At 42.7% G+C, this 16,173-nt stretch overlaps 1 protein-coding gene across 4 annotated transcripts in view; it reads right to left on the reverse strand.

Moving 5' to 3' along the window:
- Nme7 (NME/NM23 family member 7) overlaps positions 1–16,173 on the reverse strand; it is a 144,155-nt gene that overhangs the window by 37,353 nt on the left and 90,629 nt on the right. For all 4 annotated transcript variants that reach the window (XM_059280125.1, XM_059280126.1, XM_059280124.1 and 1 more), the window contains one exon: positions 733–840. In XM_059280125.1, coding sequence (XP_059136108.1) covers positions 733–840 — 108 coding nt within the window. The remainder of the gene's footprint in view (positions 1–732; positions 841–16,173) is intronic.

Consider the following 16,173-nt stretch of genomic DNA (forward strand, 5'->3'; position numbering starts at 1 on the left):
CCATGATTGGTATTAAAGGAGAGACACTCATTCAGAGTTGGAGAAAGGCGATCTTCTCATTAAGTTCTAAACAAATTCTCAAGTCAGTTAGGGTCCTGTTTGTATCTTATCGAGAAGAGAACCAGTAAAACATATCTATAGTCTATCTGGGGAAATAAATTTAAGGGAGTAAGAAAACTTTTATAAAATGTAAGTTATAACAATAAGAATATATTTTGTTGGCACATACTTAATATAAAAACCAGACACAGGTATATAAAAATTACTCAGTGAGTGATAATATATAACATAAGGATGGGATATTTAATATGTAACACTGTGATAGCTCACATAAAATGTCAAACAAATTCCATGTGGTTTAACATTTCCATTATAGAAAAATAAAAAGTAAATATTGGAGAAATGGCTTTCTAATGTGACTTTAAAGGCAGGAATAATCTTAAAAGGCCTAATGGATTTTATTATACAAGTAAGAATCAATAAAATAAAACTCAAAGAACTAATGAAATTAAATTTTTTAAGAAAGATTCTTTTGTGTCACCCTCTGGAGTACCTAGGATCGTGGCTGCATGCTTGGTTATATTTGATCTATTGAGTTATTAGTATAAAGTTATTGGATGGCCAAGAACCAGTGTAATCCCAGACTATGAAATGGTTTGAAATGTACAAGAACTGTGGAGATCACTGGTGTACCTGGAGTATAAGCAGGATTTCCATATTGCTTTGTCTTACCTCTAGGAGCCCATCCTCCGGCAGATCTGTACAGTGAACAGCATTCTGAATCTTAGTTTTACCAAAGATTGCTCTGAGGGTCTCAGGACGTAAATGCCGGGCAATTTCCTATGAAATACACACACACACACACACACACACACACACACACACACACACACACGTATAGGTTAAAGTCAGTAAAAAGGTATTAGTAAGAAAAAGCATTAGCTACATGAAACATCTTAATTATTTTATTTTATAAAATCCAAGTTATACATTGAGGGTGCTAATTTTTCTGGGAAACAAAATGAATATATGAAAATTTTGACCACTGAAAATTTTATATTTACCAGTATAATTTTTTTAAATATAAAAAAAATCTTAGTACTGAATTACTGTATTTATTTGTGGGGTGTGTGTGTGTGTGTGTGTGTGTGTGTTTGTGTGTGTGTGTGTGAGAGAGAGAGAGAGAGAGAGAGAGAGAGAGAGAGAGAGAGAGAGAGAAGGTGAGGCAGAGGTGGGAAAGGGAGAGAGAGAGAGAGCAAAAGGGAGAGAGGGAGGGAAGGGGAGAGAGAGAGAGGGAAAGGGAGAGAGGGAGGGAGGGAGAGAGAGAGAGAACAACCTCTATGTCAGTTCTCTCCCACTATATGGGTCTCAGGGATTGAACTCAGTTGTTAGTCTTGGCAGCAAGCTCCTTTACCTGCTGAGTCACCCTTTCTGCCCTGGTGTGGGGGTCTGAATAAGAGTGGGGCCCATGGGCTCATATATTTGAATGCTTGGTCACCAGGGAGTGAAACTACTTGAAAGGATTAGAAGAATTAGGAGGTGTGGCCTTGTTGGAGTAGGTTTGGTCTTGTTGGAGGAAGTGTGTCACTGTGGGTGGGCTTTGAGGTTTCAAAAACCCATGCCAGACCCAGGCCCCATCCTTTCTCTCTGCTTGTGGATCAGGATGCAGCTCTCAGCTACCTCTCCCACACCATACCTGCCTGCTGCTGTGCTCCCCACACCACACCTGCCTACTGCTGTGCTCCCCACACCACACCTGCCTGCTGCTGTGCTCCCCACACACACCTGCCTACTGCTGTGCTCCCATACCATACCTGCCTGCTGCTGTGCTCCCCACACCACACCTGCCTGCCGCTGTGCTCCCCACACACACCTGCCTACTGCTGTGCTCCCATACCATACCTGCCTGCTGTGCTCCCCACACACACCTGCCTGGTGCTGTGCTCCCCACACCACACCTGCCTGGTGCTGTGCTCCCCACACCACACCTGCCTGCTGCTGTGCTCCACACACACACCTGCCTGCTGCTGTGCTCCCCACACACACCTGCCTGGTGCTGTGCTCCCCACACCACATCTGCCTGGTGCTGTGCTCCCCACACCACACCTGCCTGGTGCTGTGCTCCCCACACCACACCTGCCTGGTGCTGTGCTCCCCACACACACCTGCCTGCTGCTGTGCTCCCCACACACACCTGCCTGCTGCTGTGCTCCCCACACACACCTGCCTGCTGCTGTGCTCCCCACACACACCTGCCTGCCGCTGTGCTCCCCACACACACCTGCCTGCCGCTGTGCTCCCATACCACACCTGCCTGCTGTGCTCCCCACACCACACCTGCCTGCTGCTGTGCTCCACACACACACCTGCCTGCCGCTGTGCTCCCCACACCACACCTGCCTGCTGCTGTGGTCCCCACACCACACCTGCCTGGTGCTGTGCTCCCCACACACACCTGCCTGCCGCTGTGCTCCCATACCACACCTGCCTGCCGCTGTGCTCCCATACCACACCTGCCTGCTGTGCTCCCCACACACACCTGCCTGGTGCTGTGCTCCCCACACACACCTGCCTGGTGCTGTGCTCCCCACACCACACCTGCCTGCTGCTGTGGTCCCCACACCACACCTGCCTGGTGCTGTGCTCCCCACACACACCTGCCTGGTGCTGTGCTCCCCACACACACCTGCCTGGTGCTGTGCTCCCCACACACACCTGCCTGCTGCTGTGCTCCCCACACACACCTGCCTGCTGCTGTGCTCCCCACACACACCTGCCTGCCGCTGTGCTCCCCACACCACACCTGCCTGCTGCTGCGCCCCCTGCCACGTGCTGCCTGCCATGATGATAATGGGCCCGCCCTCTGACACTGTAAACCAGCCCCCAATTAGATGCTTTCTTTAGGAGTTGCCCTGGTTGCAATGTCTCTTCACAGCATTAGAACAGTAACTAAGATACACAGCAAGGCCTTTTCTGTGGCCCAGTGTATAACGCATTGTATTGGGAGACAAACAATGATTACATTTCTTTTTACAATGGATTATTAGAACCACATCAAATAAGATTACTGTGAAAAATTTATAAGGTTAGTAAATATCTTAACTTTATTTAAAATGAACCAGTTTCATGGTACTGATTTTATAGTTTTAACAACTTTAAATCTGCTTAGCATTAGATCATCTTCAGGGTTCTCTTATGGCCACACATAGCCGTGGATTTAGTGAGGCTTAGATAGACAGCAATACAAGAGCACGATAAGGAAACAGTAACATTTGGGCAAAAGTCTTAAATAGGGAAGAAAGTGTGGACCTGTGTGATGGGGGAGGGAAAGATGATGGAAAGGCAGACTAGTGGGTTTGAGCTCAGCTCATCAGGTAGAAAAGGACCAGGACAGAAGTGAACTGGGAAACAGATCACCAGCGTAGCAGTTCTTAGATTAAGTAGAAATTCCAGGGTGAGGAAAGGATTGATAATCAGCAGTCTTAAGGCATAACCATGGCTGGGGCCAAGGTGAGGGTTAGAATGTCGAAGAAAGAGAAGAACAGGTTGTGTGGCCAAGTTACTGAAGGACCGTCCACTTCTGTATGTCCATTTCTGTGGGCATACAAATCAAAATGGTGCCAGGCACACCTATGGTGCGTGGATACTGAGTAACACAACAAATTAGGGGTGCTTTTAAAGTATTCATTTATTTAATTATAGCCACATGTCACTGTAAGAGCATGTTGAATCAACATACATTGAGCCTATATACTGAATGTGGTCCCATAGGTTAGCAATTCCCTATCATCTCACTGAATTATAATAGTCTAATGTGGCACAATGTACTACCCACCCGACTGTGGTGATACAGGTGTAAGTCATCATTCTCTGCCAGTCATATACCCATGTTATGCCCAGTCGGGAACAGCAGACAGTAACAACAAAGGACTAAGTGACCAGTTTAAGTATGTCTCATGCTATTCTTCGTATCCTTGGAGTACTCCTACTTATTACAACAACCAGCATGCCACGCTACTTGGGGACCATCCTCCACACTGTCTGCTTAGGCCTTCATTTTGGTCTTGGTTAACTGAAATGTCATATATGCATATTACACATATAAACAACCACACAACATGAACATGAAATGCCAAGAGTGATTCTTTTCTCATCACAAGCCCCATTCATGCTCCAACAGATTCCCCTAATTATTCCTAACAGATTCTTGTTCTTTCTTCTATTAATACTCTATGATGAAAACCACCATGCACACACAATCCATCCTTAACAAGCAGAAATATCTTCCAGATACAACAAGGCCACACTAAGTACCAACAATTTCATTTAGTACCATAAATAAATAATCCTTTAGAAAGAACTTCAGTACTTATAAACGACAGGTTATGCTGAGAAAATTGGACTCCTTAAAGAGTAATATTTATTTGCACTTAAAGTCAACAGCTTTTCAAACCATCAAATTCCTGGCATATTCATGCTCCTCAACAACCTGGTGCCCAGCTCCAAAGTGCTTGGTTATTTCACATCTCATCACAAGCACTTAAAATTCCGCTCAGGTAATCCTGCAGTGGGAGGGAAAATTCCATCTTAATGAATGCTGTCTAAGTCTACGGCAGTAAAAACAAAAAATTTCCAAGCAGTACGGTGACTAGCACAAAACTGAAAACAAAGAAGAGAATGTTTATTTCATTATTCTAAGACTGTGTGCATTTGAATGCCACCGATTACTGAACGGGTCTATCCAGTGGGTAAAACACGTCCGGACAAAGAACAAATCGCTCCCGTAGTAAGCTGCTCTTTCAGGCTTCACTGTTGCAGGAGAGACGCAAGCAGGAAAAAGCTGTGTCACCTCTCTGTGTCTGGAGAAGGAAGCTGCACCTTCATTTACTCTTGCACCTTTTTACCCACAGTGCCACCCACACCGCTTTGGCAAGGGGACAACAGTCTTTATACTGTCATTAGAGATCCTCTTCATTTGGGAGCCTCTTGGATGTTAGCACTCTGGGTCATTCCCATGTTCCTGAAATTCCCCCTTCACTAATCCCACCTGGTGCCATGATCCAATCTCTTCCTCAGGCTCCTGGATTTCTCTTACCACCCACAATTCAACCTTTTATTTTTCCGTACCTTCTGGTTCTCTCTTTCCCATCACATTTAGTGCTGGACATGTCTCTCCAGATGACACTTTAGTCCCTGACTTCTGCCTTTACAACAACATCACCTGGTTATTCCACTGGAACTTTAAACTCTATCTGCCCAAACCTAATCCCATTATCTTCTCTCTAAGCGCTCCCTCTTCCTAATTCCCCCCTCCTCGTGAACAATTCACCAACATAATCTAGGCAAAAAGCTTTGGCCTCATCCTGAACTGCCTGCTTCCCCTTGAGCCCACCCCCAGCCTGTCACATCATAGGGATTTTTCCTCTTGGCACAGCATTCCCCCCATGTCCCCTTCCTACCCTATTGCTACAGTTTACTCTCATGATTAGACTCTAGTGGTCTCCTAACAGGCTTCCTTACCTCTACCATTACACTTTTATCCCATTTGTTTACACATATGCTCACTCTTGCCATCCACACAAACTTAATGACAAGGACATATGATCCTTACACAGCCAACACACTGAAAGCTCCTGAAAGGTGCATGGGGGATCAGTATGAATGACTAAGCAGATGAGTGGATGGATGAACCAAAGGATTAGTAAGGCCCAAGTTGATAGTCTTTACGGGGCGACAGAGTAGAGAAACTCAGTTACCAGTGCTCAAGGCTCCTTTTCGCTACATTTTCCAGGAGTATTTATCTCCAGGAATTCTGAAGAAAACTCCTTTGACATATGGAATCACCATCTGACTGACCTATACTTTTTATCTTCATGTATGTGTATGATGAGTGTATATGTGTGTGCATAGGGGGAGGGCATATGTGTGCCACAGAGCATGTATGGAGGTCAAAGGATGACCTCAGATGTCGATCATTGCTTTATACCTTGTTTGATATGGAGTCACACTATTTGCCACAATGCACAATAACCTAGCTGGCTCAAAAGCTCCTGGGTTGCCTGTCTCTCCTCCCATGTCACCGGAGAACACTGAGATTACAGATGCATACCATCATGCCTGGCTTTGCATGGGTTCTAAGGATCTGAACTCAGGTCCTTACACTTGTGTGGCAAACACTTTAGCCACTGAGCTAATTGATCTTTCTTGATCAATTCATCTATTTGTGCACTGATGGTTTTGTTTATCAGAATTTTGCAAACTACGGCACATATGACTGAGAATGGAATTGAGAACCCTGAACACTAATTCCGTATCTTTGAAAGTGACCTGCTTTAGGACTTAGGATAATGTCACCAACTAAAATGCCAGGTGAGATGGGGACAATCAATCAGAGTAGTACTGCAATATTAAAACAAACTTGAATTCCCTCCAGAACTAAGGTGTCTTCTGGCACAGACACACACTTATGAATAGCTACTATAAACATCAGAGTATGTTACAGTACATGATTTTTCTCCTCATTTGTTAGGCTTATACATTATTATATTTTAAAAATAAATTCCACTAAAGTGCATTAACTCACATTCTTTTCTTGCCCTTCTGTGGTGATATTGTGTTCCCCAATATATTGTGCACCCTAATAAACTTATCTGGGGTCAGAGAACAGAACTAGACAGACACAGAGGCCAGAAAATGGTGGCACACACCTTTAATCCTAGCATTCTGGAGGCTGAGATCCATCTGGATCTCTGTGAGTTCAAAGCCACACTGGAAACAGCCAGGCATGGTGACACATGCCTTTAATCCCAGGAAGTGATGGCAGAAAGCAGAAAGTATATAAGGTGTGAGGACCAGGAAATAGAGGCTTTTTAGTCTGGTAAGTTTTTAGGCTTTTAGCAGCAGTTCAGCTTAGATCCATTTGGATGAGAACTCAGAGGCTTCCAGTTTGAGGAAACAAGATCAGTTGAGGAATTGGTGAGATGAGGTTAGCTGTGGCTTGTTCTACTTCTCTGATCTTCCAGCATTCACCCTAATACCTGGCTCCAGGTTTGTTTTTATTAATAAGACCTTTTAAGATTCGTGCTACACTCTTCCCTCCCCTCCACCACTCCTATCCTTCCTTCCTTTTCCTGTTTCTTGCTGGGTATCAAACCCAAGGATTCACACATGCTAAGAAACCACTTTATCACTCAACTCTATCTACAGACTTTCTTTTATTCACCCTGGGACACCGTCTCACCAAATTGCCCAGCCTGTTCTCAAACTTGCAATCCCTTGCTCCAGTTTCCTGAGCAGCTGGAATTACAACCTGTGCCACCACTTTTAGCTAATTCACATTCTTATGTATGACCCTGAGGCATAAAACTTTGAGGCAAGAGTCTCACATGGGGAGAATAAACTCTTCCTCACAGTTACAATAGTGTGCATATTTCCTTGGTTATATATTTTCTAAAAATGAATCATTTTGCTGGGACTGGTGATAGATATAGCTTGTAATTCTACCTGCTTGGGTGACTGAGGCAGTCACCCAATATTATTTTATTCTATGTATGGATGTTTTGCCTGCATGTATGTGTATGTACCATGCGCATGCCTGTTGCCCATGGCAGCCAGAAGAGGATGTAGAACTGAAGTTATAGATAGTTGTCAACCACCATGTGGGGGATAGGAATTGTGCTCAGGTCCTCCAGAGAGCAGCCTGTGCTCTTAACCTCTGAGCCATCTCTCCAGCCGCAAGAATCATAATCTTGAAGCCTGTCGGAGGCTACAGAGTGAGTTCAAGGCCAGTCTAGACAATTTGGTGAAACCCAGTCCCAAATTAAGAAAGCAAAAGAAGAGGCTAGAAAAGCCCAGTGGTAGAACACATGCCTATCATGTGCAAGACCCTGGAATTAGCATCCAGCGCCACACACACACACACACACACACACACACACACACACACACACACACACAAGAGGAGTGATGAGGAGAGAGGAGGAGGAGAGAGAGAAAGAGACACAGTATCATGTGTTCAGAATGTGTTGAACTATTCCATTACTGAGACTGTTTAATAAATCAGAGCATGTTACTTGGATAACTTTGCTTACTTAGAGTTGCTGTCATCAGGAAACACTTTTTCTCAGTGTCTTCTCTGAGAGCTTTGTCCCCTACCAAATTTACAGGAAAAAACAAAAACCAGCTCACCCCATCTCCTCATTCTCATCTAGATTATTTGGTCTCTGCTTTTTCTCCACCAAAGCACTGCTCAGGGCCTATTACAAAAATTCACTTTTTCTCCTATACAATTGGAACAAAGTAGTCATTTTAAAAACAAATGCCAACTTTTAATTTCGATATACCCGAATATCTTAGAAAACAACAGGAAACGTGACTTCAAAACTGCCACCCAATAGTGACTGGGCTGAATGCTGAGCAAGTCCAGTCCCGGCACTCACACTGCTGGATGCCACATGTCATATCCCTGATCAACCCCATCACCTTCCCCACATCCCACTCTCGGCCACTCACCAACTCAGCTTCTCTTCCCTCATCTACTGCTGTCCCAGACATCCAGACTAGATACCACTGGGCTAGTCCAACATTTGAAAGCCCACACACGAGTACCTATTTCTTTACTGTTCTGTGTCGTACCCTAACTGGCATACTTTGCCTAGTATACAGTAGTTGCTCAACTGATTTTCAGTAAGAATGTAACTTTCATGACCATCTTCCCAGAGGTGGAAAATCTATTTTAATACCCCTGATAGCATTCGGTACATCTTACACAAGGATTTACTTTACATACGATGTCTGCACTGCACTGATCCTTCTAAGTATTCAAACACTATGCACTATGGTTTATGAAATACACATATTTCTAAAAACTTGAGCACCAAAACCTCTACACAGACTGAATTGCAAAGTGTTACCTGGGAACTCTGAGAAATACAGCACACTGACCAGAACGTACACGCAGGACCTCAAAAACATTCCAGTATTGCTACTGCATACAGTTGCAGCCACTTCTTACTGCTGCTCTTGGATGAAGCTTTGCCAGGTACAGTCTTACTGAAACCTGAGACGTGCACAAGTAACAAATGAGCCCCCACACACCCCGGCTCTCTACAGCCCTGTACAGCTCTCAAGTGGACAGCTTCATAGGAGCCCATGGGGTAACTAGAACACGCCATCCGAGAGTGTAGGCCTGCACTATTTTTCATATGTACAATAACTAAATCCATTCAAACTCCTGAAGGTATCTTTTGTGAGAAGTGCATCTCTCAGAGGATGCATCAGAAAAATCAGCCTTTGAGGACAGATATCCTACGACTATTTTATGGGTTTTTGTTCTGCCTTGTTTGAATGAGCGTGCTTTATGGCAAAAGACAAAAAGCGGGTCCCAAATGTTCGGCTATCTTTAAATTTCAGGCTAAAATGATGGTGCCATAATCTGTTCAGTACAGTGTTGAAACCTGACAATCCAGTCATGTCCACACAGCAAGTTACTCAAAATAAATCCAGGTCCTGCCTCTGGGTGTACTCCTTCCTGTGGCCACTCACCAAGGGTATCCATCCATTTAACTGTATGACCATGCATTCTCCCCAGTCTCCAAGAAACATACCTAGCTCAGCTAAGGAGAGAAGCACTCGCTCTTCACTTTCATAGGGATCAACAATTACCACACTGTAGCTGTTCTCCAGGGAGTTTAATTTTGAACTTACTGTCACTTAGTACTTATTAAAATCAGAGTTAGAAAAGCATCTATATAGAAGTGATTAAAGGAAATAAAATGCGTCGATCATTTCTTTCAGAGGCATATACAGAAATACTGCACCAGGGGTGGGCCAGACACTGCTGACTTCTTTTATACTTGGGACTCACTAGGGTGATAGCATCAGCTTCTTGCTGGGCCACTGGTTATCACTGAGGATAGTGAGTGCTGGGCCACATGGTGTGTTCTCTGAGATTCAGGAGGAAATTCTCTTCCAAGTTTAGGAAAACTCAGGCTTTTGGTGAACAATCCATTTGTTTCGTGCCCAATGAATTCACAGAATTTGGTTGTTGGTAAGTCTAAACAGCAAATTATATTACTTTCAACTATAGAATATAAGGCAAGGTTTCTGGCGTCCACTGCGTCATTGAGTCCCATTTGCCCTATTACCTGATGTTTTCGGTTATTTTATATCTATTATATTGTGTACATTTAAAAGCTGCCCTAAATTTTTTACTGAAAAAGGAAGTCTGAAATAAATGTACACATGAAGGATGTTGTAAGTTTTTCAAAGATACAAAGTCAATTTCCAGTACAAGCGTCACATGTCAGCAGGTATTTTGGAATCTATGGCACTTTGCCCCTATAAAACCTCTCTGGTACAGTCCTCTCACAATGAATATTTAAAAAGCATAAAATGCCATTTTATCCACCCATTATTTCAAGTTTTGAAAGATTTATTTACCTTATATTATTAAGAGATTTGAAATAGTGAAATACCTGCTTAAACTATTTGCATTATTTATTCACCATTATTGTTATTTTTTTATACTATGATATTTTGTTGATAAGTGACTCATTAGGAAAAAAAGGCTGGCTTTTAGCTCACTTTTCCATAAACATGAAAAAAGCCTCCAGAAATTACAAGTCATAAATAACACAGACATTTATTAGTATGGAAATATTTGGTGTGGTTATTTTAATTCTTTATCCTTTAATCGATCTTTTCTTTTACAGTATCTTTCATCATTTTTATTGTAATATCTAGTACAATGAAAACACTATATAAACACAGTACTGAGGAAACAGTGACAGAAACAGTGTCCTTCTGCTTTCCTCCATGTCCCTCCTGTCATATGCTTCCTCCCTGTTACCTCCCCTCCCCCCTCACAGCTTGTGTTTATTGCCAGCCCCACAACTCTCCCTTCAAGCCTCTTTTATCCCATCTCATGGGTCCCTTTCTAGTATCCTGGCTTCTCTCAAACTTACTCCCAGCTGAATACATATATTAATGTTTAGAAGCTTTATCTGCATATGAAACGACACACGGTATTCATATTTCTGAGCCTAGGTAGTCTTGCTTACATAATATTTTCCAGTTCTATCCATTTTCCTGAAGACTCTACCATCTCATTTCTGTTTACAATGGCATGAGATTCCATCGTGTGTATGTACATTTTCATTATCTATTCATCCACTGACGGGCACCTAGGCTGACTCTGCTTCCTTGCTATTGTGAAAAGAGCAGCAGTACACACATGCACAAGTCTTTCTGTAGGCTGTAGAGCTCACTGGACATCTGTGCAGAAGTGGTAAGGGTAGGTCACAAGGTAAATCGGTTTTCAGTGTTCTGAGAGGCTACCACACTGCTTCCATAGGGGCTGTCTCAGTCTACACTCCCACCTGCAGCGAATCAAGGCTCCTTTCCCTCCACATTCTCTCCAGAATTTTTCCTCATTTGTTTCCTGATGATTGATAAGCTAAGTTACAGAAAATCCTATTTTTAAATCAGTGCAATGATACATGGACTTATGTAATTCAACCATTTAAAAATGTAATTGTTGATATATTGGATTCTGCTTTTAAATGTAATTAAAGGAGAGATTTGAAATGCAGCAATTCGATAAATTCTCAAAATCTATTACTCCCAGTACTTACGCTAATAGATTACTGGCTAATCAGCTTTACTTTTCTTATACTCTTTTTGTTGGTTTGACTCAGAGTGCAGAGAACAGAATACAGTATGTTCGGCAAATAAAACTCTCTACGTAGGGGCAAAGACATAGAAGATAAATTTCTGTTTGGTGACCAGCCATTCATTCTTAATAAAAATTCATGTGTGAGCTGCTTACTGTACACTCTGCATAGCCTAATGTGTCAACTGTGACAAGCTGAGGACAGCGGCACGATGTATGTGGACAAATGCTGTTCCTGGCTGCGCCTCCTGCTTACAACCGCCCCATGTTAATTAGTATTCTGAATCCCAACTCATTCTTTGTATATTAATGTGCCTTAGGAATCAGCATCCATCTTGTTACTCAGAGAAAAATCAAAGGAACCATGCAATAATTTAAACGTCTCTCCCTTATGCTACTATGGTTTTAGAAAGAGTAAACAAAATACATTTTAAATGGACATGTTTTATCTCAATTCAGTAACTTCACCTTCAGAAACAGATTCGAAGGTAATAATACAAACTCTCCGCAAACATTCAGACATAAGCGCAGTCTCGATGTCTACAAAGATGGATGAGAAAATCAGCAACAGCGGGAAGATGAGCCAAGCTCCATGCTGAACACCTACACAGCTTTTTGTCTGTTTTCTGAGACAGGGTTTCTCTGTGTAGCCCTGGCTGTCCTGGAAAGAGCTCTAGAGACCAGGCTGTCCTCAAATTCAGAGATCCTGCCTCTGCCTCCCAAGTGCTGGGACTAAACGTTGTGCGCCACCACCGCCCGGCTTTTTAGCTTTTAATAACCATGTTAACAAGTCTTTTTGTGTGCGCATGTGCATGTGTATATACATGTGTGTACATGTGTGTGTGCACATGGAGGCCAGAGAACAAGCTTGGGTGTTATTCTTCAAGCCCTTCAGACTACTACTTTTTGAGAAGGGTCTCTCTCTCACTATATCAATTCCCCAGGGTCCAAGGGGGCTTTGCTATGTCCGGCGTGGGATATTAGGGGAAAAAAAAATCTACGTACACTATGTTCTTAATGTCTGTTAAGTTTATTCCTCTAAGATAAAATTGTATCAATTCAGCCATAGTTGTTGGTTTTTTTGCGGCGCTCTTAGCCTGTGAGGAAACATTACGAAACATGACAGAATCCACTAACAAGAGTTTTATTAAGATAAGAGAGAGGTTCCAGGAAAGGCGCAAAGCTACACAGAGAAACCCTGTCTCGAAAAACCAAAAAAAAAAAAAAAAAAAAAAGATAAGAGAGAGGGACAGATGTGCACAGGCCTGTAGAAAGACACGTGAGTGAAGTGGGACCGGGAATCATGGCACACGCTTATAAAGGCTGGGCTGCGCCTGCGCACACAGGCCCATGTGGCTATTCCACGCATGCGTGTAGATCACATGGTTGTGCTGCGTGCTTTATGCAACCACGCAAAGCCTCGGGGTCCTGGTCACGTGAGACGTTTTGACCTGGAAATGACTAGGCGGAAGTGACTAGGTCCCGCCGGGCATGCGTGACGATGCCTAACTATGGGGGCGTGTTGTGAATCCATATCAAGTTCCACCAGGCATTCAGGGCAGGAATAACTCTAGACATGACAACCTCTATATCCGTCTACTTTATTTCTCTGGGATGAAATCCTGTCTCAATAACTGCAGTTCCGTCCAGTTCCCCAGCTCACAGTCCAGCTAACAACTAACTCCTATGCTTCCAGCCTCATCTTCGTCCTCTGTATCCTCTTTCTCCATCTCTGCTGCGCTCTACTCCTGGCACTCAGAAAACTCTACCCGAGATCTGCTTACCCTCTATGGAACCTCTGTCGTCCTCTCTTCTCTCTCGCCATGCTGTCTGTCCCTGTCTACAGAAAATGCCTATCCTTTCTTTCCCTGGGCTCTTGGGTTCCCTGCCTCCTCAGGAATGTTGTTTTATCTCTCACCTTGGTATGTAAAAACCTCTTTTGTTCTCAAAGTGCTCTGGAGAACCACTAGGCCTCATCAAGGTGAGGGGATGGTCTGAGCTTCATTAGCACAGGAAACAAAGTTATGTGTCTCTGCCAGCTTGTCTCCTAAGCTCAGCAGGGTAGTTAGTAACTTAGTAGGTTCAGCAGGTCTGGGGAGCTGAACTGTTTACCAATAGGTCTGGACACACAAGGACTTCATAGCAGAAGATGGCTGGAATATTAAAGGCTAGGTAACACCAAATATTCATAATAAATGGCTTTGCCTTTTGACAGACCCTTGGCCGGTCAAAGTTCAGCTTTAATACACAGCTGAATCTCTATGATATATTCTTGCGCCCGCAAGATCACTAGCCAGGAGCTGATGCAGGAGGCTAGGCTGCTCATCAGAGACGCACCTGTCTCTGCCTCGCTACTCCTGGAATTACAAGACCATGCTACCTACCGCACCTACCGAGAGCCACTTCCCCCGCCCTGCAGAAGTCTATTTAATAAAATGAGTGTGAAAATTAATTAAGTGGGGTGTTACAATGTACTAGCTATTGGATGATATTTTAATCTCATTTTTAAAATATACATAAACACAATAGTTTAAAACTAAAATTAGAGTGTTTATTTCTGAAAACAAGAAAAACAAAAATGATAATCAAGTTTTGTTTTCTTGAGTCTTAGTTCTTTTCCATAATGTTGCTCATTTGGAGAGTGACCTGAATTATGAATTAGTTGACATGACCTGAGTAGCTGACTGAGGAGCCACTGTAATAACTAGGAAGAAAGCCAAAGAAGTAAGTCTGCTCCTTTCCATCTCTCACAGAACAGAGATGGCTCCTTTGATTTTTGTTAAGAAGTAAGTCTGTTCCTTTCCATCTCTAACAGAACAGAGACGGCTCCTTTGATTTTTTTGTTATCTGATTTCACTTGTGAGGAATCAGAGTCAAGGAGAGATTTGGAAGTCTGGGGAGAGAGCAATACAAAAACCACATAGGTCAAGTTGACTCACTCCAAACAGCTCACAGTACTTGCACTTCCTGGGGGGTGGGGGTGGGAAGCAAGCCAGCTATTCCTCTCAAGCAAGCAGAAGATGAGAGCAGCCCTACATAGATACTTGAATACTGGCAGCCAAGGTCTGCAGTAAGCATAATCTCCTAGGAGCATCTATAATGCATGCTATACTTGGGCAGAAAACAAGGAGCACCGGGTTCCTGGCTGCTGCTAATGCCCATGGACGAATGCTCACTGCTGAACTCTTACTGTTCACCTTTCAACCAAAAGGAGAAGAAAAGATTTGATAGGATTTCTGTGAGCATCTATTGATCCTCCATCTTCAAGGGATATGTTCAAGACCCCAGCAGATGCGTGAAACCTGGCACTGTTTTTCCCATACATAAAAACTTTTTAATAAAGTTGACTTTGTCAAGTAAGTATAGTAAGAGATTACTAACCAGGGTAATACAGAAAGTTATAATAGCCTATTGTAAAAAAAGTCACAGTTCTAGAATTTTCCATGTACTCTTTTTGCACAATGGCTAATGATGAAAAACTGAAACTGTTGAAAACAAAATTGGAGCTAAGGGAGACAGCTTATGCACAACACTTGAAATGAGACTTTACTCATGGGTTTTAGGATTTATTGGGAAAATTATTCGTCCCTGGAGCTAGACTACCCTGAACAAAGGCAAAAGTTGGAAAAACACTAGATAACTTGGGTACTAAGGCTTTTGTTTTTATGTCTGAGTCTAGAAAAACCAGAAATAGAAATTATTTAAACACGATCTCATCTAATCTGGTATTTATCCAAAAAATAAGGTAAAGTCCATTTCCACTAATTAATAGGCTAAATCAGGAGAAAAGACACGTGACACCCCTGTCACTCATTCATATTTATTGTCACTTTTTATGTGAAATGTGTTGAGCTTGGGTTTTATTTAAAATGTAAGACATATTTTTAAAGTACTTTTATGAAAAGTACAGACTTCTTTCATAATATGAATAACTAGTTCCTAAATCATATGAGTGGATATTTTCATTATATTTGAATTAAGTGCTTTCAAAAATATCATGTTTTTAATTAACTATATAGAAATAATGATTTTTGCTTATTATCTGGCATTAACAAACAAAAAAATCAACATTCAAAATTAGAAAGGGTCATATATGCCTACATTGTCACATTTGAGGGCTCTTTAAGTCCTTCTCTTTGGCCTTGCAAGTGTTAGGACTTCTCATGGAGATATAAATAAAATGCCTTACTGACCACATCCTGAGAACATCATGGCTCAGTATTATTCACACTAATAGTAACTGAGCCTGGACTCAAACCTGGAGCTAACGTGGTTGGCTTTTTACCCACGAATAGACTTGTAAAGTGACGAGGTCTTTTGTATCCAAAATCAGTCATTTCCTAGAGTCTCAAAAAGGTTTATGCGTATTTCCCTTCCATCTCAATGCACAGTCTACTGTCCTAAGCAGTGCCTCTGGGAGCTGACATTTGAAGCTGACGAACAGCATGTGTGTGTTAGGGAGATAAAGCCTGCACATGTGCGCTGGCCTCTGGGGATTCCTA

Source organism: Peromyscus eremicus, chromosome 15 (assembly GCF_949786415.1).
Source record: "Peromyscus eremicus chromosome 15, PerEre_H2_v1, whole genome shotgun sequence".
Taxonomy (NCBI): Eukaryota; Metazoa; Chordata; class Mammalia; order Rodentia; family Cricetidae; genus Peromyscus; species Peromyscus eremicus.